General features: G+C 52.7%; 13 protein-coding genes across 21 annotated transcripts; 7 read left to right on the top strand and 6 right to left on the bottom strand.

Moving 5' to 3' along the window:
* The first annotated feature begins 146 nt into the window (after positions 1-146).
* Positions 147-2,911, top strand: PPTG_06445 (hypothetical protein). The gene has a single exon (XM_008900365.1). It carries the CDS (start codon positions 534-536, stop codon positions 2,790-2,792), a length of 2,259 nt encoding a protein of 752 aa, XP_008898613.1. The 5' UTR covers positions 147-533; the 3' UTR covers positions 2,793-2,911.
* A 295-nt stretch (positions 2,912-3,206) lies between these two features.
* Positions 3,207-4,483, top strand: PPTG_06446 (hypothetical protein). The gene has a single exon (XM_008900366.1). The coding sequence runs from the start codon at positions 3,414-3,416 to the stop codon at positions 4,353-4,355; it is 942 nt and encodes a 313-aa protein (XP_008898614.1). The 5' UTR covers positions 3,207-3,413; the 3' UTR covers positions 4,356-4,483.
* Positions 4,484-4,498: 15 nt separating this feature from the next.
* Positions 4,499-7,729, bottom strand: PPTG_06448 (hypothetical protein). Of its 6 annotated transcripts, XM_008900371.1 has the most exons (5): positions 7,589-7,702; positions 7,442-7,520; positions 6,518-7,379; positions 5,782-6,448; positions 4,909-5,709 (listed from the first exon to the last, which is right to left on the bottom strand). In XM_008900371.1, exons 1-4 carry the CDS (start codon positions 7,646-7,648, stop codon positions 6,232-6,234), a joined length of 1,218 nt encoding a protein of 405 aa, XP_008898619.1. In that variant the 5' UTR covers positions 7,649-7,702; the 3' UTR covers positions 4,909-5,709; positions 5,782-6,231. The 6 variants fall into 6 exon arrangements, with proteins under 6 accessions (XP_008898620.1, XP_008898616.1, XP_008898619.1 ...); XM_008900372.1 differs by having other exon boundaries at positions 4,499-6,448; positions 7,589-7,729; XM_008900369.1 differs by having other exon boundaries at positions 5,782-7,379.
* On the top strand, positions 4,854-6,161 carry PPTG_06447 (hypothetical protein; the record flags this gene model as incomplete). The annotated part of the gene is made up of 1 exon (XM_008900367.1): positions 4,854-6,161. The coding sequence occupies one exon, from the start codon at positions 4,854-4,856 to the stop codon at positions 6,159-6,161; it is 1,308 nt and encodes a 435-aa protein (XP_008898615.1).
* Positions 7,700-10,594, bottom strand: PPTG_06449 (hypothetical protein; the record flags this gene model as incomplete). Its single annotated transcript, XM_008900374.1, has 1 exon — positions 7,700-10,594. One exon carries the CDS (start codon positions 10,592-10,594, stop codon positions 7,799-7,801), a length of 2,796 nt encoding a protein of 931 aa, XP_008898622.1. The 3' UTR covers positions 7,700-7,798.
* Positions 10,595-10,724: 130 nt separating this feature from the next.
* On the bottom strand, positions 10,725-13,935 carry PPTG_06450 (hypothetical protein). Its single transcript, XM_008900375.1, has one exon. The coding sequence runs from the start codon at positions 13,779-13,781 to the stop codon at positions 10,908-10,910; it is 2,874 nt and encodes a 957-aa protein (XP_008898623.1). The 5' UTR covers positions 13,782-13,935; the 3' UTR covers positions 10,725-10,907.
* A 118-nt stretch (positions 13,936-14,053) lies between these two features.
* Positions 14,054-15,596, bottom strand: PPTG_21893 (hypothetical protein). The gene has a single exon (XM_008900595.1). It carries the CDS (start codon positions 14,855-14,857, stop codon positions 14,555-14,557), a length of 303 nt encoding a protein of 100 aa, XP_008898843.1. The 5' UTR covers positions 14,858-15,596; the 3' UTR covers positions 14,054-14,554.
* A 253-nt stretch (positions 15,597-15,849) lies between these two features.
* Positions 15,850-16,321, top strand: PPTG_21894 (hypothetical protein; the record flags this gene model as incomplete). Its single annotated transcript, XM_008900596.1, has 1 exon — positions 15,850-16,321. Exon 1 carries the CDS (start codon positions 15,905-15,907, stop codon positions 16,319-16,321), a length of 417 nt encoding a protein of 138 aa, XP_008898844.1. The 5' UTR covers positions 15,850-15,904.
* A 654-nt stretch (positions 16,322-16,975) lies between these two features.
* PPTG_06451 (hypothetical protein) lies at positions 16,976-17,806 on the top strand (the record flags this gene model as incomplete). The annotated part of the gene is made up of 1 exon (XM_008900376.1): positions 16,976-17,806. The coding sequence occupies one exon, from the start codon at positions 16,976-16,978 to the stop codon at positions 17,804-17,806; it is 831 nt and encodes a 276-aa protein (XP_008898624.1).
* A 200-nt stretch (positions 17,807-18,006) lies between these two features.
* PPTG_06454 (hypothetical protein) lies at positions 18,007-23,302 on the bottom strand. 4 transcript variants are annotated; one of them, XM_008900381.1, is made up of 4 exons: positions 22,571-23,302; positions 22,339-22,511; positions 22,166-22,271; positions 18,007-22,092 (listed from the first exon to the last, which is right to left on the bottom strand). In XM_008900381.1, exons 1-4 carry the CDS (start codon positions 23,225-23,227, stop codon positions 19,912-19,914), a joined length of 3,117 nt encoding a protein of 1,038 aa, XP_008898629.1. In that variant the 5' UTR covers positions 23,228-23,302; the 3' UTR covers positions 18,007-19,911. The 4 variants fall into 4 exon arrangements, with proteins under 4 accessions (XP_008898629.1, XP_008898626.1, XP_008898627.1 ...); XM_008900378.1 differs by having other exon boundaries at positions 22,166-22,511; XM_008900379.1 differs by having other exon boundaries at positions 22,339-23,302.
* PPTG_06453 (hypothetical protein) lies at positions 18,288-19,303 on the top strand (the record flags this gene model as incomplete). Its single annotated transcript, XM_008900377.1, has 3 exons — positions 18,288-18,704; positions 18,851-18,911; positions 19,059-19,303. 3 exons carry the CDS (start codon positions 18,288-18,290, stop codon positions 19,301-19,303), a joined length of 723 nt encoding a protein of 240 aa, XP_008898625.1.
* A 118-nt stretch (positions 23,303-23,420) lies between the features above and the next one.
* On the top strand, positions 23,421-25,047 carry PPTG_06455 (hypothetical protein). Its single transcript, XM_008900382.1, has 3 exons — positions 23,421-23,859; positions 23,935-23,962; positions 24,028-25,047. Exons 1-3 carry the CDS (start codon positions 23,448-23,450, stop codon positions 24,857-24,859), a joined length of 1,272 nt encoding a protein of 423 aa, XP_008898630.1. The 5' UTR covers positions 23,421-23,447; the 3' UTR covers positions 24,860-25,047.
* Positions 24,998-26,003, bottom strand: PPTG_06456 (hypothetical protein). The gene has a single exon (XM_008900383.1). The coding sequence runs from the start codon at positions 25,894-25,896 to the stop codon at positions 25,144-25,146; it is 753 nt and encodes a 250-aa protein (XP_008898631.1). The 5' UTR covers positions 25,897-26,003; the 3' UTR covers positions 24,998-25,143.
* Between the last annotated feature and the right edge of the window lie 689 nt (positions 26,004-26,692).

Consider the following 26,692-nt stretch of genomic DNA (forward strand, 5'->3'; position numbering starts at 1 on the left):
GGAGTTCAACACATGCGTTACCTTTCATTCCACTATTGTATGTGTATGTAGTGAACTACGTTATATCGTCTCGGTAACACGTTAATTTCTGCTGTAGATTCACCAAATGATTCGGTGTCCAATTCTGTGTACGTACACCAAATTTCAGTATGCTGTCCCCTTTTATTTGTCCCATTCTGGCCCCATCAACGCGTCGCATCCTGGCCAAAGCACGGCGAGCCGAGCCAGCGTCAAGCTAAAGCTCGAGGCAGCGTGACGCACGCTCTCTGCTTCGCAGCGACGAAGTCGTGATCTCCACTTCGCGAGGACAGAGATCCGCCCGTCCAAGAATCGTGTCCCGTTTCTAGCGACCCAATACCGGTGTCCAACAGTACTACCGCCGTGGCGTGCTACACCACTTTAGGTCACTTCCTGGGGCCATACTAAACTCAGTATCTCGCAGCTTCGTGGCATCGTCCGCACGTCCCCCGCCAGCTCAGAGCTCCGCCCCCAGCAGAAGCAACAGTATCAAGTGACGCTTCTTCTCCGTAGCCATGGCGAGCAAGCGCCTGGACGCCGTCAAGCTGGCCAAGAGCTCGCGCTGGGAGGAGCTTCGGCGCCTCGTGGACGCCGAGCCGGCTACGGCGCAGCAGGTGGACTCGTACGGTATGTTGCCATTGCACTGGGCCTGTACGGAGCCGCAATCCATCGGCGAAGGCGTGTTATTAGCACTTCTCAAGGCCTTCCCAATGGGCGCTCGTGCTCCCAATACAGCCGAGATGCTGCCACTACAGATCGCAATCAAAGCCCAGGCGCGTATCGAGTGGCTACAGGCACTACTAGCCTCGTACCCGGACGCTGTTCTCAAGAAATCGCCTACAGGCGAGAACGCCGTGCAGCTCGCGCGCAAAGCTGGGCTTCCCGGTCGCAGTATTAAGTTGCTCGAAGAGATGTACCACCACGTTTGTGCCAAGGAAGGACTGCCTGACCAGCTGGCCATCGAGGAACAAGAAGCCAAGCAACAACAAGAGAGTCAACAACACGAAGAAGAAGGACAACTCCGACCTTCCGAGAGATTCCAAGCCATCGCGGGTGATCTCCCTGTGCCGCAGCGTGTCAGTGGCGTGCAGTATGGACAGCGACAGCGCCGACTCAGTAGCACAGCGTCGCTCAAGATGCGATCTTTCTCGGACAACGACTTCTACACGCAACAAGTGAACGTAACGCTAGGTACACCAAACATCGCGTCTGGAGCCAGTCCCTGGTCCCCACGCAGAACAACCGAGAGCTCCAGACCGCAGTCCATTGTATCGCAGAGACCGTCAACTACCGGTAGAGGTGCAGTTGCATTGCCACCGCGCTGGATGAACGCCCCAAGTTGCAGCATTTGTGCCCAGAAGTTCGGTACCTTCAAGAAGCGCCACCACTGCCGCAATTGCGGCCAATCAATTTGCAGAGACCACTCGGCTCGTGAACGGATGAAGCTGCCGCACTACGGACTCAGCGATCGTCATCGTGTGTGTGTTGTATGTCACGATATGCTGCGCAATGCGAACCGACAGGCACGACAGCAGCAGATCACGATGCAGGCAGCGCAGCGCGGGGGCCAGCACACGCGTATTAGTCAGGCTATGGCTGGAGACGCTCGTCGTTCGGATGAGGCGCAGCGTTCGCCTCCAAACATGCTGGAGCGTCACGTCTCGGCTCCTGCGCGGGCTTCAAACTCCGCTGCTGGGCCCTACAGAGCAGCAAATGACGCCGCAATTAACGAACAGGTCGCGAATTTGCAGAAGCAGGTATCACAGCTCATGGAGGAGAAACAACAAGCCGAGATGCAGTTGCGTGTGCAGGCTGAAATGCTGAATGACCCGGATCGACTCACGAATGGCTCTCGGGGCAGCAATACCAGTGGAGGTAGCGGTGCTGGCAGCATGCCAATGTCCCGGGACCGCCAGAACTCTCTCCCCATGCAGATGCGTGCAGGTTCTACTACAAATACTCCACTCAACACAGGTCCAGTGCCCAATCCGGGTATTGCAATGTATCGTTCGACGGGCCAATTGCTGAACCGAACGCAGAGCGCTGGCAACTTCCGACCCGCACGCGAGATAGACATCGATAGTCCCGACTTAGATCCCCAGCCACAGCAAATTCAGCCGTCTCGATCCAATTCGACTGCAGTAAACCCGGCACTTCAAAGGACCACAAGGCTGCAGGATGCACTTAACACGATTGCGGCTGTAGAGTCCACTTACGACGACATTGATGGCTCGGATTCAGACTCGGATATTGAAGGACGACAGACAGATATTGGAGATCTTCATGACGCTGAGGCAGACGCTGAAGCGGAGATTGATGACGTTGCGAAGGAATACCTTATTGACGATGAAGACGAGGATGATGATGACGAGGAAGCCGTGGTGGAGGCAGCAAAAGCCGCTAATGCTGTGCAGGACGAGATCGAGACAGAAGCGGAGAGTGAGGACGATGTGGGCAGCGATACGTTGCCAGAAGTGGACGTGCTAGTGAATCTAGGCCATGTGATGATGGAGAAGGGCAGTGTGAGCGCAGCGGTGCAAGCCTTCACACGCGCTGTAGAGATCCGACCGGATGATCCTGCGCTTCATTCGTTGCTTGGTCGTGCGTATTACGCTGACGAGAATTTGGAAGATGCGGTGGCTTCTATCGCGAAGTCGCTCGAGTTGGAGCCGTCGGCCACGAATTCCACGTTGCTGGGCAAGATTCTGTTCGAGAAGGGAGACCATGAGAAGGCTATTGCAGCCTACCAGCAATCTCTGGACATGCAGAAGTAAAAGGTGAAGTAGGTAGGTAGATGTGAGGCAGGACTTCAGAGCGATAGATGATAAACCGTCGAGCAGTAAGAGTGTTTTTTTTTCTTAAAGAAAGTGGAAGATCACCAATTTTTTTGTTCGTGAACTAGATGAACTTCGAACTTCCAGCTACTTTGGCAGTGATGGTAGCCGTTCGTTGATCTCGTTATCAGGCACTCCAACACGCTGCAACATTATTTGGGTTTCAAACATCTTCACTTCGAACTGAGCCTCCTTTGCTTTTAGCTTGAGAAGTTCGAGATACTGCTCTTGGACGTGAGAACTCGGCTCTCCACGCTGCGTTGCCGATGTGCCGATGTCATCAAGACCGGCATCATTATTAGTTGTCTTGTTGGCATTGGACTTGGTCACGGACTTGGTCTTCTTGCTGACCCTCTCAGCCACTCCACACGCATTCCTTTTGCCGTTACCGGTACTGTTTTATTCGCACAACATTTCCGGACAAAGCGTAGACCTTCACGGGATCCCGCTCGGACATTCACTCATCTTGTCCACTTCAAGCCTGATTGGGAGGTGACGTTGGCCTCGAGCTTTTGAGACCTCGACTAAACAAAGACAGTTCAAGCTGAGAAGGATCCGACCATGGCTAACGGTCTCCTGTGCTTCCGGTCGTTATGGGGCTCACCAACCGCTTTAAAGCTCGCGAGCGACAGCACTGCGGGGTCCACGGGGTCGTATGCGCAGCAGTTGCTCGCGCATATTCGCCGTCAAGGGTTTGACGGGATTGAGGCGAGTCTCGGAGACTTAAAAGCTCTCGGTGGTACAGGTGTAGTGCTGCCATTGCTCGCTGAGCACGAACTGGAGTTGATCGTCGGCGTCTACTCCGGATGGGTGGACTATGAGCCTCAGAACCTGCATCAGCAGTTTGAGAGCGTTGAGAGCCACGTCAAACGCTTTCGAGAGCAGCTAGAGACGGTCTCTAGCTTCACTCAACGTCCGGTGCACGTCAATGCTCACTCGGGTAGCGATCACTGGCGTCCGAGTGAACAGAGGGAGTTCTTGAGTCGCGTGAATGAGATCGAGAGAGAACTTGGATGCGACGACATTCTGGCGCACGAGACGCACCGAGGACGCATGTTCTACTCGCCGTGGCCGACGCTGGCGTTGTTGGAAGAGTTCCCGAGCTTGAAGCTCACGCTGGACTTCAGTCACTGGTGTGTGGTGACGGAACGACTGCTGGATGCACCGGAGGATAATGAATGGCTGATCAACAAGGTTTTGCCTCGTGTTCGCCATGTTCACGGACGTGTGGGGACTGAGCAAGCGGCACAATTACCGTATCCTCTCGATGACGAGCTTTCACGCAATGAAATCGAGCGATTTCAAAAGCTTTGGAACGCGATCTGGATTCGCCAGAAGAAAGAGGAGAGTGGGAAACGCCCCACGTTCACGCCGGAGTACGGACCGATCCCGTACGCTCCGCGCCACCATGAGGACCAGCAATTCGAGGCGTACAACATCGATGAACTTTGCGCACAGCAGGCCGCAGCTCAGAAACAGAAGTTCGATCACGTGCAGGGCTAAGAGTAAGGAGTGAGAACTGATACAGCACATGTAGCTCACATTTCGCTGCAAGAGGAGCGCTGTAGCCTCTTTACATGTTAAAGTATCCAACTGCAGCTTAATGCACATTGACTTTGATTGGCTCGACATGTTGAAGTCTTGACTTGCTTTTTTTTCTGAGCTATCATGGCGCTAACATTAGCCATTCCTTGTTACGTGATGTTTAATGCCTTACTTTCTAATATAAATAGCAGACCCTGCGTCCTTCCTCAGGACAAACCTGACGTCGCTCTCAATTTCTACCAGCCAAAGAACAGAGCTACCAACTTACACGTGCAGCCGCGGCTTGCCGTGGCAAAGTAGAGTGTGCTGCTCACGGCAATGGGAAGCGCGGTTTCAATTGGCAAGAATGACCCCAAAGCCAGTAGATTTGCAACCACCAGCGTGATTCCTACGACAAAACCAGGAAACAATTCGAAACCTCCTCTTCCGAATGGGGAATCAAAGCGCAAGTTGACAATGCGGCATACAGTGCGGTTAGACACGGAGATCAACCAGAAAATCCAAACAATTGTGCTGGAAATGTCGAAAACGAGCCGAGTGGAGCTTACGTCCACAGTGGATCGTGAAGGATCCGGTGTACCAACGGGCACGTTGACAAAACATGGTTTGCTCCCCTTACACAACATCCCGGAGATTGTTTTCTCAATGCCACATCTCACGGAGCTCAATCTGAAATGCAACGATATTTCAGTGTTGCCCAAGGAGATCGACGCGCTAGTGGCACTTCAGGTTCTCATTCTGTCAAAGAATATCATCGCTGTGCTTCCAGACTCGTTGACTAAACTCACAAAACTACGCGTATTGGAAGTTGCGAGTAACCAACTCACTGCGTTGCCTGAATCTCTGGGGAAACTGGAATCGCTTGAAATTCTTCGTGCTAATCGTAACCAGATTGCAAAACTTCCTGAAAGTATTGGCTTTTGCATGAAATTGCGAATTCTCAACGTGTACAACAATTTACTCACAGAACTCGGGAAACCAGTGAGTATCCTCCCAGAACTGCTTGAACTCAATGTGAGCAACAATCAACTCACGAAACTCCCAACCGAATTATTACGATGGAAAAAGTTACGGCGATTATTGCTTCAAGTGAATAATCTTGAATCACTTCCAGCATTTGACAATTTATGCCACCTTGAAGTTTTGCAATTGCAACAAAACGAGTTGAAATCTCTACCAAGTATGAAAAACCTCGTGCATCTGGTGAAACTCGACGCGAATAGCAACAACATCAGTGAACTACCAACTGAAGTTGCTCAAATGTTTGCACTCGCACATCTAAATCTTCGTCGCAATAAGTTCGAGGAGATCCCTGCGCAACTCGCACGTTGCTTGGCATTAGAAATTTTGGATCTTGGTGAAAACCCAATTAATTCACCAGTACCTCCAGAGTTTGCAGAACTCTCCAAGCTGCGTACACTGTTACTGGACGGGTGTAACATCACAGTGTTACCAATCGAGCTTATCGGTCTCAGTGGTGCGTGCCGTGTACATTTGGGTGCATGCTTGAAAATGGATGACCCGGAGACGTGTGAAGTGGTTCTGGGACTTAAAGACAGCTGCAGTCGTAGAGGAGGGTGGCTCAAGATAGGAGACTGGAAGACCGAGCACCGAACTGAGAGTATGTCGTCGGATTTCTGGGATCTTTATGAGGAGCTGGAAGGCCAAATACCAGATGAACCTGCACGGAAGAGTAGAGTTACAGGAGGCGAAGGCAGCTCCGACTTTTTCGCTGGTAGGAAGAATCTCACATCATGTAAATAAAGACGTTAGGAGCACGTGGAGTTCGTCAATTCTTGATGTTGATGAGTTCTACGACTACCTTTTTGCCGGTTTAACTTGGTGGACTACTATAGTATGAGGATGCCGCCAGCTCTTGCTGTTTAGCGTGTATTTTCTGCACGAGTGCCAGGCACATGAACTGCTTTCGCGAGAGTTTCCGTACCTCCTTGAGGAACACAGACAACTCCATCTCGTCGTTGCTCAACGCGCGGTCCATGTAGTACAGTGCGTCCTCGATCGCGTAATGCTCCGCCAACGTCTTGATCATCCTGTTACAACCACATAACAGCATAGAATTAAGATCTTATATCCATAAAAAATAATATACAACACCGTACTGTTTTGACAGCGCATCGCCTTCGACCAAGATCGTGTCTGGATCCACTGTATCTTTCCCCTCGTACTCTTCCAGCCACGCCGTTACCTCTTGATCCTGTGTCTCCACCACACTTTTTGCTCGGGTAATATCGTCCCGTAGAAAGCGCAACGACTGCAGTCCACGCTCTACATTTTCCCGTGACTGTGTCAATTGTACTTCATGCTCGAACTGCAAGTCGATGTCGTCTCGCACGCGTTTGAATATTTTCTCCAGTTGCATCTGGATTTTACCCGTCACTTCGACTTTCAACGCGGCCGCACGCTCTTCAGGCCTCACCTCAGTATACACCCCAGAATTCGACAAGGACGACGCTCCCAGAGACTGTTGACTGCTCCCAAAGAGTGAAATTTCTTCACTTTCCTGTCGTGAATGGGACTGGAACTGCGAAGAATAATACGGCGACGGCTGTGGTGGATGTGACTGTGCATACGAACCCTGCTGGAAGTATCCGCCTGTGCCGCTAGTGGCTGCAGATGCGCTGCCGTTGGCTCTGTTCTGCGGTCTGGAGGACGCTGGCCGACGGAATACTGGCGGCATATTACCGAAGATACTGCACATGTGCGCCACGAGCTCCAGCATCGTAAAATCCGGCCGCCAGTCGCTTGTGTACGGGATCTTGACGTACCCATCGCTGGTTACGTGTGGGTGGCCCGGTTTGACCATCATGTCGGCGGTAGGACGAACAAAACACACGGGTGGGGACATTGGATACGCCTCTACGACCCAAAACTCGACAGGGATGTTGTACTGATTGCCTCGATAGAAAATGGGGATAGTACCCTCCAGATTGAGCAAAGTGCTGGTTGTGCCGTCATTATGAGCTGTTCAAAGACACATTAGAGTACGTTTCAATCACTTAAAAACAGCGACTCATTATACGCACCGAATGTGCCGCAATTGGGCTGCAGCGACGGGATCTGGCCAAGTAGATTGTACACGTCTCCACGTACACGAGAACTTTGCTGTAGATAAAGAGAAGGGTGGTTAGAACTGGGGGGAATGAGATGAAGAAGAGCATGATGAGACGCACGGGGTAACACTGCAGTGACGACAGGATCTGGTCTAGGTTGCTCACGTTGTTAGCGTACATGGCGGCGGCTCCGTCAGTGCGGGGCTTTCACCTTCTGATACGCTTCCCCCTGGGTAAAGTTGAGTTGTAAAAGGGTTAAGTTGCGTGACAATCAAACAACTTAAGTAAACAATATTTTCTAAACTGGATTTTTCAATGTGAATTTCGTACTTAGTGGAAAAGTGATGATGATGTTGAAGTTGAAGTGAAGGCAGCGATTGCTGCCCCGCCCGAGGCGAAGCGATGTCTGCGGTTGAGTTGTCTGGCCTTGCTCTCGATGGTTTCTAATGCCTTACGACGCAGGAAGGGCGTGTCTCGAGGACTGCCGATCACCACTTCGGCGTCTTGGATCTGGTCCACGGCTTCGAACACTCGAGCAGTCGGCCGCATCTTTTTGGCCTCGACCTGCATCTCTACAGCGGCGTAGAACCGCACAAGCTCGTGGAAGAGAGCGAGACGCAGTGCACTGGACACGTAGTAGGTGCCACGAGGCAGGTTAGGCAGAAGACGACGCAATTCGGATATCAACGCGGCCGAAATGGGGATCCCCACTACAAGGTGCAGCATGGTTAGATCCTGTTGCTGTTTGAGCTTGTTATTGGATGGAAAGCACTGAGAACCTGGCAAGACGTAGCCATCCAAGCCCTCAGGTGCAGCGTGTTGCTCGCCTTGTGTAGCTTCGACTCTCCGCTCTCTTATTATTGTGGAGATTTGGTCGGTTTGGCACAATGCGTCATGTGTCTGGACCGGTTTTTTAGGCTTGTCTTCTCGGATGACAGTGTGGATGGTCATCGCGGCTGCTACTGCCGTCGTTCGAATGTCTGGGGGCGGGAGCATCTTGGTAAGTTGCTCGTGAATGGCCTCAATCTGCATTCTACCACGTCCGTTGCGCTTCGCCGATGTCGACATGGCCAGAATGGCAGCACGCAGAAGCGTCTTAAGTGGCGTCGTAGAGCTAAAAGGCTTGTTTAGATCCGCTTTGGGCCCCACTGCTGGGCCGGAATGTCGGCGTAGGGAGTTATATAGTACTTTGAGTGAGGCCTTGGTGTGTTGCAAGCGATCATTGCGCCGTGCTTGCTCCGCGTGGAATTTGCTCTGTATCAGCCGCAACAATCCCTCAATTTCCAAACGGTGGCGCTCGCGTTCAATAACTTGACGTCGTCCGTATTGTTCGAGCACTAGTCTTTTGTATTCCTGTAATCCGTCAACGTATTGCTGCTTGAGAGCCTCAACTTCGCGCTCGTACATACTGCGCAGCGCATCCAGTTCCGAGCGAGGCACCATGTCCAGCTCCACGTGGGACACAACCTCCTTATCCGGGCGAGGTACTGCATCAACATCTGACGAAGGAATCCTATCTCCGTTAAGAGTAATAGAAACAGCAGGGGTCGGTTGGATTGCGTTCATTGGCGATCGAGTTGGGTCTTCGTACTGAGCAATACTCTCGTCCACGTCCAGCGTCTCATCGCTTTCTATTGGTGAAAGCAAGGGGAACACCTCGGCCACTACACGCTGCATGACATCATTCAACTCGCGCTCGTCTCGTTCTACTTCCTCTTCTTCCTCGTTTTCAGTGTCCTCAGCTTCGCTCTCACTGCTAGACAAATCGTACTCATCGTTTATTGCAATTACCTCTGCAGCAGGAACAGGCTTCGACGTGACTTTGACAACAATCCCACCTTTTTGCCGCTTGGGAACATTTTCATGCGGGCTACTTTCACGCAGTCTTAGTGCAAAAGGTGTCGCCTTTTCCGACTCGTTATTGTCATTTTCTCTAAACAAAAGTTTCGACTTGCGTTGTTCCCCAAATCGAACTTGCAATTCTCGCAAACGTCGTGATAGATCTTCGTTTTCGGTTTCCAGTTCCTGTTTGACATTTTCCATTGCAAGTATCGTCCCTTCCAGTTCCCGAATTTTGTCATCCATATCCTGATAATGTTTGTGACTTTCATCAATACTCACTTTGGTCTTTCGCTTTTCCTTTAACGCCTTGGCTTTCGCTCTCCTGGCCTCTGCCTCCGCTCCAGCAAGTGCAGCAGCCTGCGCCGCTGCTTCTGCTCGACTGCGAGTAGCTTCATTCTCTTTAAATCGCTCCATTTCCTGCGTTTTAGCTTGCAAGACGAAGGTGTGTTTCATGATTTCCTCACTCTGCGCACGGACTTTTGCCTCAAGTTCCTGTACTTTTGCTTCTGCCGTCGCTGCCGCCTTAGCACTTGCCTGGAACTTGTCACGCCACGAAGCAATTTGCGTATTTGCTGACTCTGTAGCGGTTTCATTGTGCTCTTGGGCGAGACGAAGTTCCTCCGACTGAGTGCGTAGTGCTCTCTGGGCCTTTGAGAGGTCCTGAGCTTGTTGTTCAGCTTCCACACGTGACTCTTGTTGAATACGTAGCGCTTCTTGCAGTTGAGCAGCCAAGGAATCTTTTTCACGATGTAAAGCGTCGATTGTATTCTTCAATTGATGCTCTCGAATGGCATAAGGAGGAGGTTTACTGTCTTCTTCGTCGCTGTCCTCTGATGCCGTTCCGTTTGCTGCTACGGACTGCAGAACCTGATGGATATGTGAAAGACGCTGATGTCGTCGTGAAGCCCGCTCTTCTGCTTCTGTAAATGCATTCCCTACTTTATGTGCTCCACTACCGATAGCAGTATTAACTTCTGGGTCCTCGGCAAAGTCAGAGACAATAGAACGCTCTGTGTGTGTGCTGGTACGTGCCAAAGAGCGATGCGTTGACAGCAGGACGTCTCCAACTCTCCACCGAACCGGAGTTCGCGTCACCTTGCCTCCAAACCCGTCATCTTCGAATTCCTCGTGGTCCGCAGCAGCCACCGCATCGTCATAACGACGCACTAATTCCTCCACTCGCGACTGAATTTCCGCAATTTTGGGATTGATATCGTCAGGCTCAACTGCTGCCAACATCGCAGCGCTCGTGTACGTAACTCGTGAGTTCCTCTGTTGCCCCATCGAGGCAGTATTGGCAGGCACACTAGTCGGCAAACTTACAGCGACCTGTCTTCTCGGTGACGGAGCATACCGACTAGCTCCCTGGGCAGGAGGCCCAGCGCAATTACGCTTCATGAAACAAAATCAAAGTAGAACACTTGAGAATATTTTTAGGCAACTCAACAGGAAAAAAAGTTACAGGATTATGAACAAGTCACATTGCCATTGTCAAGCACAAAGTTACAGTGGTCTGTGGTCTTGGGGGCCCTCTGTTTATGTGTAGAGAACCCACCGATAGCAGCGCTCGACCAGGCCGCTACCGCCGGCCACGGCTTTACGAGTTGTCATTGATGCTGATGAGTTTCTTCTCCACGTCCTCAAATCGCTCGGAACCAGCTCGATCACGGTGGAAATACCCTTGAATACGCTGTTTCTCCGTTTCACTCAAAGACTCGAGGCAAAACTTGAGATGCGCTGGGGTCAGATCCTTCCGTGTGATGACTCCACGCACTTCGTTTCGTCGGTTCAACACAATGAGGTGACGAAGTCCCAACGACCGGAACAAACGGAAGGCGCGCGGCACTGGAGTCTGCTCTTGAACAGTGTGAGGCGTTGGGTTCATATACGGCGTGAGATCCATCCACAAGTCCCTTTCCTCTTCATCCAGTTGAATGTCATTGATTGACGGGTATCGCGGGTAGCTGCCTTCCATGTCACGGTATGATAGCGCATACTGGTCATTGTACAACAGCGTTGTGTCGCTAGCAGGGGTGCGAACAAACGGCTCCGGTTTCTCAATGAAAAAGTCCTTGCGTTGAAGTAACACGGCCAAATGGTGCCGGTAAATGATCCCAGAGAAGCGAGGAGATTTGCGTTTACCCCCCGAAATGGGTCCATCTTGGTTGCGAGGAATAATTACAGGGAAGCCACCGTGGTTGCAGTTCTTGAGCACGTCGTAGATCTCTCCAACCTTGGCGATGTGCGGTACACACTTGGGTGGCGAGCTCATGATGTTAATGGCTCGTAGGAATCGGGCGTAGTAGGGAGGATCGAACTCCAGGAACGGCAAGTGGTTCAGGTGGATGTGGATGTCGTACAAACCCTCGTTGAAGCTGTTACCGACCCAGCGAGCTGCCATTAGCGACACCATAATGGGGAGACCCCACTCAATCACACCAGTGCACTCGAGAATGATAACCGTGAGAGAAATAGTCATTCGTGCCATACCACCAAGCATACAGGCAGAGCCAATCAACGCGAACATTCCATCCTGAGCTCCGACAGGGAAGCCCAAGTAGTGAACGATCATGACGCAGATACGGCCATAAGCTGCACCAGCCAATAGACTAGGCACAAACAGACCGGAGGGCACAGCGATACCATACGTCCAGCATGCGAAGATGTAGAATACCACGAAGAACATACACAGCGAGAACGGCGTGAAGCTGGCGTCACCTGTAAAGTGCAGCAACTGCTTCATACTAGTAGCGTAGTTGACTGTGAACAGCGACGCCAGGTCGTTGTACTGACCCTCAGGACAATAGAACCGCGACAGTGAGTCGCTGTAGTCTCCAGCAAGATCACGACATGTACCGAAGTAGTACGACAGCCAGAACGAAGCTGTGGCCATACTAAACGCGATCAACAACGTCTCACCGAACCGTAAGAAGCGGTGGGTGACGTAGCGTTTGCGGAACTTGGTCAATACCGTATTGGCACCATTGAAACCAGCACCGAATAGACCACCGACCATTCCCATCAGGATAAACACTGGAACATCGAGAACTTCGTATGCCTTACTGCCAGCGAACTGTCCGAACGTGAATGTTCCCGTTTGTGTGCCTAATGTTCCACCAATGAAGACATGCCCCACGTCAGGTGTCGGTCCACTGGATTCGCTGGCTTCCATGAACGACATGAAGTAATTGAGCACAAAGGCAGAGACCATAGCGCAGAAGAACGTGCGCCAAGTGAGGTTCTGATGCCAGAACGAAGCGCCTTCCTCCAATGCGAACAGAACACCACCAATGGGGGCGCCAAAGGCAGCCGCTACACCAGCAGCAGCGCCACACGAGATGAAGTCGCGCTTCTCCTTGTCATTGCGGAATCCCTTGAACTTGGTCCAGCTTGTGTCCAGTCCAAAGCTCGAAGATTTACCCTGTGAAAGCCCAGCACCGATCACTGAGCCGCTGTGGATCATAGGGCCTTCTTTCCCGACTGGCAGCCCTCCAGACACACTGAAAAGGATGCCGAACGCCTTACAAAACAGCGTTTTAAGCCGCACGACGCGATGAATCTTAATCCCGTTAAGTGTGGCCTTAATCTCAGAGATTCCAGATCCCCCGGCCACGGGACACAGAATTGCCACGCAGTAACTAGCAACAGACACAAAGCCGACGCTAATGAGTGCGTAGACTAAGTATCCGGTGCCAAAGCTGCGAGATCCGGCCATCTCGCCGGCTACGAGGGATTCCATTGTGGCGGTACGGAACGTGGACAGCAAAGACGTCCAGAACTCAACGAAACAGGCCACGAGGGCCGTTCCTAGGCCTACACCGAACGTCATAACCCAACGCGCGATGTTGAGCGAGCGGATGGCGCTCTCGGTCTGTTCCTGGTCGTGTTGCATATTGACTCTGCTCTCGAAGAAGTCGTAGCTGTAAGACTCGCGGTGTTGCGCCTTGGCTCGTTTCTCCTTGTCTTTTTCTTTCTGCTCCTGCTTGCGAGTAGCGGCCGAGAACGGGTTGCGTCCTTTGCCTTTAAGCCAATCCAGCAGTGTTGTGCCATTGCGTTGGCGTAGAGCTTCCTCGATCTCGAAGCGAGAGAACCGAGCGCCAGAGTACAGGTCGCTTGGGAAGGAGTGTGTGCGCTGCACGCCGTAAGTCGGGTACTGCTCGCGTACGTGCGACTCGAACTGCGAGACCTGCGGCATGGCGCTGCGACTGTTGACTCTCCAGCTCGGGAAACGAGGACCGTCTAGTGTGAAACGCGGCATGGGTGACCGCAGGATGGAGGATGGAGAGCGGAGAGCGGAGGCCGTGCGCGCCAGGGCCGGGAAACGGCGCGGATCCTCGACGACCACGTCCTGACCAGAGGACAACGTGTCGCTCTCGTCGTCGTCGGCATTAGAGATGGATACGCGCACGGCGGCGGGGGTGGACGGCGCCAGAAGTGCGTCAGTCTCCGAGGGCTCACGGGAGGACGCCATGGATCGAAGCACAGCGATAAGTGAACACGGCGAGGGGAATGGAGGAGTGGAAGCGGTAGAGCCGACCTAGGCGGCAGATATGACCACAGTATCTGAGTTGGCTAAAATGGCATCTGTTGTTGGCATTGAGTCAGTCGATTGTACACAGGAGATGATATCAGAAATGAAAGGAGATTTGGGTATCTGATTGATCAAGGCAGATCTGCAGGAAAACATTTCGCGATAGGGGATTGGTTTGAAAGTTTCGATTACTGTTTCTTGTGATAATTGGTGTGATTATGATGTCATATTGTTATTTATTATTGAAGGTATTGTGGGTGTGCCACACCACGATATCATCTTAAAAATTGGTGAATTATTATATTTCGGCAGAGACCAGGCGCGTCATCCACCTACGTTTGAATAGGCCAATCAGCGCTGATCTTGGGTGGACCGGCGAATGAGACAGCGCCTAAAAGCTCGCCATGCGCCACGAGCTACAGTGTAGCAGCGCACCAGCTCCGCGCCAAAGCTGGTCTTGGTAAGCGCGAATATTTTGGCGCGCTTCAGCATCGCCGTGACATGTGGGCGGTGATGGAAGCGCTACTGCCACGCAGCAGACGAAGTCGGTGCTGGACAGCCTCGATTGGCGGTAGTGACGTTAAGCCCGAGCCGAAACCATGATGGTAGAGGGCCCGGTTGCAGCGAAACATAGCACGCCGTCGGTAGCGATGCCGACAGCGACCTGCTCGAATAATACCAGCCCCGGTGTGCCGGAGTCCCTCGTCAAGTGCTCACTGGAAGTTGTCATTCATTGTCTCCGGAAGTGTAATCTCTCTGGTCGTAAGGTGGATGCACACATGTTGCACCGGTAGGCAATGATCATCCCTGGTCGACACCGGTAGCACTAACAAGTTTTGAATAAGGCATTCGCTCATTAGCCACAACCCAGCGCTACTTGCTGCGTAAGTCTCCTGGTCTAAGTAGTTTTCTTGAGCCGCTGCAACGAACGGTTGCAGGTCTGAGTCTGATAACACTGTCAAAAGCTGCAAGCAAAGTGTCGACGAGCGACAATCACTCCACATGGCGCGAATCATTTTACTAACGTTACGCACATGCGCCGACAGCACGCCACGCCTTGTAACTTACGAGACGGCCAGTGGAAGCGGAAGCAGCAGTTCAGTCGTGCTCCGTGAGATTGCGCTCTGGGCCATGGGAATTACATGTAGCGCAGGTGTGAGGGTGTGGAGACCCCTGTCGTGCTCAAAGTCGCCACCGAGGGGAAACGTTTGGGCCAAAAGCGAACTGCCAACTAAGAACGGAACCTGTCCGCAGAAGCAAGCATAAGACGCTGGTGTATGCGCGGAAGCAGTGGCTGTTGCGTTTACGGCCAGGATGATCTGGTCGTGACAATGGCGTTGCGCCGGCTCTGATACCCGACGGATATCGGCAGCGCTGCCAGCGAAATTCGCCTTGACCGAACAGCGGCTTCAACATGCGGCCGAGCGGAGACCTGCCGCTATTGATACTCGCAGATGCATGGCTTCATTCGCGTAGATGTCACCGGGCCAATCGTCGACTAGCCATGTATGATGGCTTGGCACGCAGATGTCACGCCAGCGAGGCGGGCTCCGCTAGGTGGCTACAGCGCCAGCAGATCCCTCACCAACAGCGCGCTGACGTACGTCCGCAGCTGGCCCGGCAGTCCTGAGGTGATGCCATGCTGCTGCCGATACATTTTTCATGCGGGGAAGGCCCGCTTTGTGCGGCTTGGTCTACGTACGTCAGCGGCAAACGGCTGCTGTGCTTCAACCTGCGAAACTCGATTTATTCGCTTGCTTTTCATCGGTGATTCATAGGATGTCACAGGTGCATCACAATAGAGAGCTTACCGACCATTTCAAACACATGGCTTCATCCAGGGTGGCTTCATTGGCTTGGCAAGTGTATCTATTGATCAGGTGCCGCCACAATTGCTAGTAGCAATTTGCTACATAATGAACGTGCAAGCAGGTCGGCTCTGACACCGGCAATCTCAGCCACTGTGGAAGGCGCTTCACAAAGTGCCATTCTGGGCTGAAGATTTGCACCTCACTCTATAGCAGCGAAATGGGCTCCAAACTTTGGGAGTCCAAGGTGCCAAGATGGCAGGCGCTGGCATTCAGTTAGCAGCGGCAGCACCATTGCAGGGCAGAAAATTACGGTGTGATGGAGCGCCGCAAGCTGCGCACTCTCTGGCCTGTGTGCCAGGCCCACAACTGGGTTCGTTTACAGAAGCGCAACCGCCAGGCTTCAAGTCGGAATTCCGGACAATTGTAGATACCCTGCCGTGTTTCGCCAATCTTGATGCAAATCGCGGCGACCGCCCGCACTCATCCGTCCGAAAGCCAGCGGCGCACGTACTGTTGTATGCAGATGATCCGCGACTGGCGTGGCCAGTACGACACGATGCCGCACTCGCGGCGCTAGCGGCGAGATCCGCACGTCAGGGGCACTGGCCCATGGCGGCGCTTTGTGTTGGTTCGGGCAATTTTGCCTACGGCGGCTTGAGTTGCCCCTGAGCAGAAGAGCCGCTGCTCGACCGGAGAGAACCGTTTTCTGCCGCGCGGTCCTCCGCAACGGGCGGTAGCAAGCGGGCAATAGCAACAGCGAGCGGCAACAGTAAGTGAACCATACACTATGGTCTCCATCGAGTCCCGCGTGGTGTGATCTTAAGATCGCATTCTCTTGGTCAAGCTCGGTGGTCAGATTCACAAGCCCAAACAGATATTATCACCGCAAAAATATCAACTTTGTGAGGGTATGCAGGCGTCGGTATGGCCCGTCTGTGGCCTCTCTCACTTGCAATCACTATGGCGCCATGCGGGAGATTGCGCGCGCGGAAACGCGGGTCGTGGGTGTAAACGGGGCAGACTATCGGTCGCGTCAGTGGAAATCGAATGCAGTCCCTCCCCTCACCTTCCCCTGCAATGGCGCCACTGCGGGCTCCCTCTCGGGCGCCGCTGGCGTCAAAGTCGAATCCGCTCCCCATTCTGCGATTGGGGGCTTTGCCGGCTACGGGGGCCGAACGTGGAGACAAAAGAGTGAGAGAGAGCTGCGACGTTCGCGCCGCCGCTTTAGGTTTCTTCTAGACAGCAGCAGCAGCAGCAGGGAGGTGCAGACAGCCAAGCAGCAGGCCAGCGACGACGGAGGTAGTAGCAGCGCGCCGCACGTCGATGACCCTCAAGTGCTGGAACGCCACGCCGCCCCGAAAAGTGCCGGCGATCGACACGAGCACCAGCGTCGAGTCCTTGTTGGCCGCCGCCGCCGCCGCCTCAGGAAACCAGACCAGCAGCAGCCACATGGGTCGCGGACGCGCCACGCCTAAATCTGCGCGATGCCGCTCGCAGTCGAGCAACTGGGACAAGGATGCAGTGGATAACTCGGGTGAAAGCGAGGACGACCGCTTTGACGTGACGGCCGCCACTATTCCGGCACCGTCGCATCAGATCCACGCCATGCCTGCGTTGTGGGTAAGCGGCCGGAGGCGGCACAGCCGCAGCCGTCCCAGACGACGCACCGTCAGCGAGAACTACAACAACCACGGCCTCCAAAGCGGCGCCGGGTATAGCAACAATAGCACGCCCACAGGCTCCTCTATCAGCTCGACGCTGCCGTCTACGCTCTCCGGTGGAGACGAGCAGTTGCGCGAAGCCGCGGCAGCCGCTGCGGCCGGAGGCAGTCTCAACCAGCGACTACGGATCACATCGCCTGATGGCCCGCGTTTTCCCGGCTGGGTACGAGGCCAAGCCGCCGAAGTGCAGTGGGAAGCGCTCGACCCGAGCGTGCAGTGTGTGCGCATTGACGTGTGCAACGTGGCGTGGACTGTGCCGACCACCATCGCGCACCGCGTGGCGAATGACGGCACGTACCGCTGGCGCCGCGTGTATTGGGGCATGCCGATTGCCGAGGGCTACTATGTGAATATTTACGACGTGACGGAGCAGAAGGACCCGACGGACATGTTGCTACTGGCGCAGAGTGAGCGCTTCGCCGTCATCAAGTGAGCGAGCAGCAGCAACAGTGACTGACAGCAGCATCAGCGTAGCGATCCGGTTCTCTTCGGCGTGGCCTAGTGGCGAGTGTGTGTGCGGCCCGGTCCGACGGACTTGCAAGACCTTATTTTCTGGCACGCACACTCGGCATCCGACCACAAGCTGCGGCTCGTAGAAGCCCGCGGAGAGGTATTTAATGAACCCCCATTGAAGTCAAGACTAGATGTCGTGTTCGCGGTAAAGCCTAAGAGCCTAACACTCAACGTCGTGCAGCGTCGGCTCCGATACCGGCAGTAAACAGTTGCGGAGTCAACCCAAGTAGAGCTACAGTAGAGAAAAGCATAGAGATCGAACAAGAGAAGAATCACGATGATCCTCTCTGCCTTAATGGCTTAGTAGCCGGTACCAAGTGAGATCCTGCCCTCGTGTCTGTGCTCGGTCCTACCATCGAGATGAATAAGATCCGTCCTGCCCTTTCACAAAGATCGACCGGATGAAGCAGCCCAAGCCGCCGCCGTCGCTGCTCGATGTAGAGCTCGTTCGTGCAGTGCGGCGCGTCGTGGGGCCAGCGCCGCGGCCTGCGGACTACGTGGAGGCGCTGCAGCTATTCGCTGAGCCGCTGTCCGCCATCCCGTTGCCCGTGCAGTGCGACGTGGATACGGCGCAGGCCTTCCGCGACGCCTCACGCGAGGAAATTATGCTCAACGGAGTGCGTTTCGTGGGGGACCATCGCATTGAGGCCTTCGTAGCAGCCGTTAAGCGCATTGTAGGTGCACATGTGGGCGGCGACGAGCACCCAGACCGTGCTCTATTAGTGGCGGACCGTATCATGAGGGGCTGCAGCCGGACGCTCAGCGGCGCCGACTCTTTCTTCGCCACCCACGAGCTGTTCGCGTCGCCCGAGGTGCTGGTGAGTCAAGCGTGATGGCTTTATTCGTCCGACCAGCGTCGCTTACCTCTTCCGTTGTTGCTGTTTACCGCGCACACGTTGGACGACCGAACGGGTGCATTGCTTTCCGTGCTCTCTGGGCTGGACCTCCCAAATTGCAACGCAAGATCAAGCCCCGCGGCGACGCTGCCGTTCCGCTGGATGTCACCCTTGGCCGAGACTTCCAAGGTACCTCTAGCGCTGGCCCGGCGATGCCGGCGTCCTGGCCGACGCCATTGCGCTCGGACCTGCTTTGGCGCACTTCAATGCCGAGAAGCAGACGGGCGAGGGTGACCACAATGACCAGTCTGACGTGAATGTGCATGTGCTGTGCAGACCACCGCTTCAAGTGCCGCATCAAGTGCGTCAACCTCTTCGGGCTCTACGCGAACGAGGACATCGAGCGGCTGCTGCGCAGCGACCGCCAGGAGCTTGACACGCCGCTCGTGGCGATGGACGCCATCATAGTGGAGCGCATCGACCTCACAGCGGACAAGTCCTCTCGCCGGCTGACGATCCGCTCGCCTGACTGCAACAAGACGCCCACCAAGTTCGACCTGGAGCTCCGAGAGCTCTTCTAGGCGTTGCTGGCGGGTCTCCATGCAGCATTTCGATGCGCGCGGATCACGTGGCTATGCGGAGGGCGATGAGCTGGCGACGAATGCGCCTCCATCGCTGTAGTCGAAGCCCCACACGCTGCAATCTCTCGGGACTATTCCTTTGTTGCCGCCGCTGATATGTTCACCACTTGCTTGATGCTCTCAGCTGCGAAGGTGCCATACAGACCACAGCTCAGCGAATTCAATAAATTTTCTAACGTTGGATGAACGCGGCGTCTAGATTTGCAGTGCCCAGGCAGGTGTGCGAGCTCCAAATGAATCTTGCTAAGCAACGGCAGAGTCTAGCAGAATTCTCATCGTTGGACACACATAATTTCGTGTCATTGCAGTTATAACGCTAGGGAATGGGAGAAGGAAAGTAGAAGACGACCTTGTTTTACTGGATCCGGAGATACAGGATGGCTCAAAGGTACAGACAGCACTGGAAACTCAAAGCTTCAATTCTAGTTGCGACGTACAGGGCAATCCGCTGCTGTACTTCTTCCGCTAGCTTAGGCTCTGGGCTGCCAAGTAGTGCGTCAAATTCTAGTGATTCAAGCGAGTATCTACGGTCGATTGCGTTTGTCTATCTAGTAGGTTGCAAGCTGTTCAAGTCTAGCTTCGACCAGCTGAACCAGGAAGTGTCGTTGTGTGTTGGTAAGAGAGAAGCGCTGGGCAAAGTGTTCCACCACCTCGTGAGGGTCTTCATGGACGTTCAAATACAATTGGCGCGTCTCGGATGGCGACAAGTGGACGTCAAGGCACAAATCTGCCTCATTGTTACTATCATCTTCAATCATCCGTGACGGCCGCACTGGTGTCTGCACTTCTCGTTCATCACCATCTTCCAGTGGGCGCAATCCTTTCATCATATCCAGAGGCCGATGAGCAGCTTTGGTTCGCCTTTTCATCAGTTTGGTGCTCTTTGCAGCTCGAATTTCTGTTGCGAACTGGAAGGGCAACACGATCGTTCGTCCGTCTTTTGCCTTTTTGAAACGTGCTGGTAGTAGTCGCTGCTCCTTGATCTGTTCATCCAGCACCTTCATCTCGGTGGCGGTGCGCATGGATTCAATTTTCTTGTGAAAATCTACCGGCAGTGCATTCCCTGCGAGTGCGACGTGGAGATTTTCGAGCCGTTCTTCAATCGTCAGTCCGTTCACGTAACTCGGTCGCACACTACTCTCTCTTTTCTCCATCTCTTCTCGGTGTAGTTTAGCTTCCAAATATTTCTCTAGGACATTGCTTTGGCGCTGGAATGCATCACTGTAAAGCCGCTCAAAAGTTGACACCATAGCAGACGATGTAGTAGATTTTAGTGGTGAGCCATGGCGAACAGGACTAGGATTAATCTGCGGGTGAAAGGTGCAGCCTTCAAGCTCCTGCTGCGCCTTTGCTTCTCGCAGTTGATCAATCTTCTCTTGCAGTAATTGCTCTCGTTCGCTAAGCAAATCTGACTCTGCTGTTTCGTTATTTCGGATAGGTTTCCCATGCAAATTGTAGCGAACACGATGTCGTTGAAAAGAGGCTTGCTTGCTGGTTTTAGTGTTGACCTTTGTGATATTTGGTTGACTTGGTTCCTCCTTGAGTTGCGTTTGTTTTCGTGTGTAATAGTTAGCTCGATACAATCGCAGCAACACTTGTACATCACTTCCCTGAAGCACAGAGTGGTCACCCGCTCTTCCACCCAGGATGACTGAAAAAAGCACTCTCTCCAGCACCTTCATTGACAGTTTAGAGTCTGGAGTTTCGCTGTCATTTCGTGTCAAAACTGTCCATGAATGCCACAGAAAAGTGATCTCACTATCGCTAGTATTTTCTTCCCACGGCGTGTTCAAGTCAGTCACGAAGCCAAAGTACAGTAAAGCACATGAAAATTGGATAAAAGTCACGAAGGCTGAATTGTCATCGTCTGATGACTCTGCACGTTGACAATCCTGACATAGCTGCTCAAGCTCCTGTCGAATCCGCGCCTTCATGACTCGCAGTGATCGACTGCTCATCTTTGGGCGATTCCGTTGAAATTCGAGGTCAAAGTTATCTTCCAGCAGTCGGTCTTGCTCTCTTTTCCTTTGCTCAAGTCCTCGCTGATAAAGCGACTCACAGGCCCTCGAAGCAACCGCAGATGCTTCTCGCTTTCGTTGATCATGGCGTTGACGTCGCTTCTTTGATCGGGGGTCATGTGCCTCGGTATTAGTTCGATGCTTTGCTAATCTGTGGAGCCTTTCTTCTAGGGACTCGGTCCACATCCCGTTCCTTAGTAAAATACGCTGAGAGCCCTTGGCAATGAAATTAACTGGCGCCACACTCCCCGCTTCTTCACGTTCGTGCTGCTCCCGCTTCTGTTCTAGTTGCAGTTTTTGTGATCGACGAAGTGAGATATCTCGTTCCATTCGGTCAGCAAACTTCTCTTCCTGCTCCTGGTCTTTCTTGCGATGTTTCTTGTTAATTTTCGGCCGAAAAGTGAGCTCACTGTCCTCAGGATTGTACACTTTGCAGCGCACACGTAGCTTTGAAGGCAGATATTGTCGAAGGTGTACACGGGGCTTCTTTGAGCTGGTTGTTGCAGTCTGCTTTGATAAAGACGTCGCTTTTGATAGTTTCGTTGGTTCGTGTAGCCTTGCTGGCATTTTGTCAGGATGGAACGTGGCCCACCCTTGCAATGGCGAACCCTTGTTTTTGGTCTTCGGTGCTGTCTCATCAATTTGAAGCTCATTCACTAGATCAACCACGCGTTTTGAAGCGGGCTCTGAGCAGTTTCTTTGCTCCTGCATCTGGAACAATTGGTAAAAACATACTGATATCAAAGCATGTACACTTCCACTATGTTTTGATCCAGCAACTTACCTTGATCAATAAGGGAAGCATTTCAATAGTCTTTACCCACTTGATTTTAAAGGTTTGTGGTAGTGAACCGATCTTGTTATCGAGAACTGAGAGAATGAATTCTAGCCTGTACGTTGCAACAGCAAATTAGCAATGCAAGACTCGTTTGCATCGAGCTATAACAACAAGCCCACCGTTCCTCACGAGACGAAGCGAATGAAGTGACAAGCTCCTGGCTAATCAAGTGCTGTTCAAGAGAGCAAATGACTGGCACACAAGATTCCAACGACGAAACGTCAATTCCACAAGCAAGGTCGGGCAGGTTAAGCCTTGAGCAGGTATATTTCAGAACCGATTCAAAGCGATGCTAACGGTTATCAGGCACGTTAGCATTCGCAAGCAATGGTAAGTGTGCAGATAACTTACCTCACTCGTAGCTTTCGTATAGACTAGCTGTAACATGTTGAAAACCTCAGCAGGGAGCGTGTCCTCGTCACTCTCGGCAGCCTTCGGCGAAGAGGGAATACCGTCATTCACTGGCTGCTTTGAATCGGCTTTTTCTAGTGGATCATCTTCAAGCTTTGAAGGTGTCGACAGTTCAATAGCAGTATCACCGCCGTACATTTCCTCAAAAAGACTGGCAAAATCCGCAGCACCCTTTACAGGACTAACTGAGCGCGATTCGTGCTCCTCCAGTGCCATTAAAGCCCACTCGAACTCGCATTCCTTGTTGCGGACTTGTTCTTCTCCAATTGGTATTTCGGCTGTTGACATCAATTGTGTTTTTGTCTTGGGAAATAATTCGTCCAGTAGCTTTTGATCAGAGGAAGGTCCTTTAACCGCTCCTGAGGTGATACAATCACCTCCTGTGGGCACACTAGAAGTTGCTGAAGTGTTTTTTATAACAGTTGATGGCGAAATGGCAGCCGTTCCTGCACGTTGTGGTTTCTTGGTTGAATCAGCCCCACCCATGAGTTGCAAGACACTCGCGCTCTCCCTGTCAGTAAAGCTCCAGTCGACATCGTCGTCAAAATCCGAGTCGTCAGAGCTAAAGTCCTGGAACACCTCTCTGTCTTCATCCATTTGTTAGTCTCTAACCTGTTGCCTCTAGTGCGTATAAAGAAAGAGAAACCTTCGTTTTTATGGTTATTATGGCAGTTTTTTTTTTACTTCAGTAGAAGTTATTCTCTGTGCGATCAGTGATTGGCTCGCTTTTTCAGCGAATGAATGTGATTTTTGTGGTCCACACTAAATCATGTGTCAGCTTCAGTTTGCCACAACGTGTCCGGTGTCCGGCGGGACGATGCTGTCGCACCTGAAGGAGCTCAAGGCGGACAAGAAGAAGGAGTCCAGGTATGGCCACGTAGACAGCGCCGTGGACATGAGCCCCGGGGGCTTCAGACAAACGCCCAGCAACGCCAGCAACGTGGAAGCGGGCAATGCGAAGCAGCAACAACAGCGCAACCCCGAGGACCTATCAGACGAAGACGACGACGACGTGGACACGGAGGCGTCCACGACCAAGATGGAGAGCGAGGTATTGGGGCACGACCTGCGGTTTCGCGTGAATGGCATCGTGGTGGACAGCGAGGTGAAGGGAGGTGCCAGGAAGGGCTGGGAGGGCGTGTACGAGATCATGTTCAAGAGCTCCACGCCCACTGGCCAGCGCGTGGCGCTTGTTCTACTAGTGATGGTGTCCATGAGTGTCGTAGTTGGTGAGTCACTACTGCTACTGGAGAAAAGGAGACGGAGGTGCTGACGCTTTGGCGTGCTTTGTGTTGCTTCGATAGCTGTGCTGGACAGTGTGGACGATATTCGGTACGCACAGCTGCATTGACATTTGTGTTGGTACTTAGATGAGAAACTGACTGTTTCTATTGTAGTGAGGACATTGGAAACTACTTGCTGGCGTTGGAGGCCTTCTTCACTGTGGTGTTTTCAGTGGAATATGCTCTACGACTCGTTTCGCTTCGTAACCCGAGCAAGTTCGCCTTTAGCATGATGGGCTTCGTCGACATGTGTGCTTTAGTGCCGTCGTATTTGGGCTTCATCCTGCCTGACGCAAGGCCGCTACTCCACTTGGCAGTGCTGCGTATCTTCCGAGTGATGCGCGTGTTCCGATTGCTGCGTCTCGCTCGGTTTGTGGACGCAGGTGCTGCACTGAGCGACAACATCCAGTCGAACAAACGACGCATTGCCGTGTTCCTCGTCGCGCTGTTCACGATGATTCTCGTCATTGGATGTGCCATGTACCTGATAGAAGGCGATCGTCATGACTTCTCGAATATCCCTATCAGCCTCTACTGGACGGTTGTGACCATGACCACTGTGGGATACGGTGACATCTCGCCGCAGACGATCGTTGGTCGCATGCTTGCTACCGTTGTGATGTTCGTTGGTTACGGTATTATCGCCTGTCCGTTGGTACTGAACCAAGCCGGATCACAGGATATTCTGACGGAAGTAATTGAATGCCCACGCTGCTTCCGACGGCTACACCAAGAGGATGCCAACTTCTGTCGTGTATGCGGCACGTCACTACGTCAGCCTCGCGCCAAGAGTATTAAAGCGCGTCGTGACCGCCGTCTTCGTCTCGCGAAGCTTCAGCTACCGATCCCGGAGGATGGCCTGCCACTGTCGACCACATCGACCATGAGGTCCAATGTTCGCCTGCTTTCAGAGGAACCAGACTCGACGCGGACAAACGGCCGATAAATCGGTGCCATGTCATTTTGGGATTGCTCTTGCTATCGGCAAGGAGCGGTCATGTAGCATACCACACGCGTTGGAGGGCAAAATAGACGATGTATGCATGTGTTTTTCGTCAACACACTTTATGTGTCATTTTTCTCAATCCGGAAAATATTGACGTGCAACTTACATGAATGTTCAATTGAAATTGCTATTGAAAATTATGACATCCTCGCTGTTGTACTCGCAAGGCTAGTAATAAGTTATGTACACCCAGTGGCGTGGCGGACTCTCCAAGATAAGAGTCTTCACGACGGTGGCGCGAACGAGCCAGGGATGGCCGTGCGGTAGAATCGTCGTCTCGTTTGGCGTCTCGTGGCGCAAGACGACTGGACGCTCAAGCTGCTGTGGCCTTCGCACACCATAACGCTGTTCCGCTCGTGGCAGAAGGCCTCGTCGCTACTGTAGCGCGGGTACACACCCAAGAGCCTTGGGTTACTGGAGTTTTGCAGTATTTCCTGGAGCTTGACCAGGTCGTTGTGTGTGGCCGCCACCTGTACGGTATCTCTCCAACCGTAGCGGTTCCAGAACTTGATATTCTTCACCCACAGCTTCTTAGTCTCTTCATCGGTGGCTGTGAGGATGAGTGAGTCGTTTAGCGTGCTGCTGGAGCTACCGTCTGGCCGCAAATGCACCTTGTACGTATTCACCTGGAAGGACTGAGGCAGTGACGCTTCGTCCAGCTCCTCGTCCTGGTCCAACACTTCGATCATGTAGCCACTGAGCTGCATCAGACGCTGGCGCTTGCTAGGTTCGTCCTGTGGCTCCATCTCTCCCTCAGGCTGCTTATACTTGTCCGCCATCTTTTGTAACGACGCGTCTGTCGTGCAGACTTCCAGTTTGGCCATTCGGCGCGGTTCCAGGGGCGGCAGAGCGTGCTCTGACGAAACGACGGGCTCCGTGCGGGTGTCCACGTCGAGGGAGCACACTAGGACGCCTGTGCAGATCTCCACGAAGGCGAGATGGCTGTTGCTGACCACCAGGTAGCCCGCGCAAGTCATGGTAGAAGGTTCGATGGGGACGTCGCTCAATATTCGGAAATGGCCATAGAGAACATGATAACGATTCAGCGTAATTTTTCGATACCGCGACCGTAGAAAACGGGACGATGATTCGAAAATAACAAAAGATGAGCCTACTTAAATCAAGTGAAAAGGATAAAAACGCTGCGACAGATGCTATTCAAAATCGGTAAATTACTTATATAACCTGACTTAAGTCGTCGTCAACATGGTCGTACAGTACCGTATTCGTTGAATGACTAAGATGCACGCTTGACCAAGACCATTATGCCTTGACGACAGCCAGCAAGCCCCCAACACTAGGATAGGAGAACGACACGGTGAGAACAGCACCAAAAGGATAAAAGTTGCTTCAGTCACAGCCACTATCATTCAACGCCCGTGCGACACCTGGGATGAGCTTTCGGATCCTCAAAATTTTTTTTAGTGAAATCGCGTGATTCAAGTATTTTTGGGAGTGCGCTTGCCATGCAAAGCAAACTGCTAAATTGCCAATGGTGTCCAATAGAGTAACCCGTATGCTTCTGTCAGAGCAATTGGACACCATACGATGGCAATATTGCGTCCAGCAGGATAACAGTAAAGCTCCTTTTAAAAAATTGGGCTATAATCCTATAGCAAATTTTTCTTGGTGTTGCTAGCAAAAAAAATGCTGGGAACTGTGAGAGCTTAGCTCAACGGAATCCCTTCTCGTTTGTGAGTTTAAAAATCTCCATGAGAAATACAACGCGTTCTAAATCCTACGGGAATCGCTCCATTACAATCGTATTCCGAG

The sequence above is a fragment of the Phytophthora parasitica genome (genome assembly GCF_000247585.1).
Source record: "Phytophthora parasitica INRA-310 unplaced genomic scaffold supercont2.9, whole genome shotgun sequence".
Taxonomy (NCBI): Eukaryota; Oomycota; class Peronosporomycetes; order Peronosporales; family Peronosporaceae; genus Phytophthora; species Phytophthora nicotianae.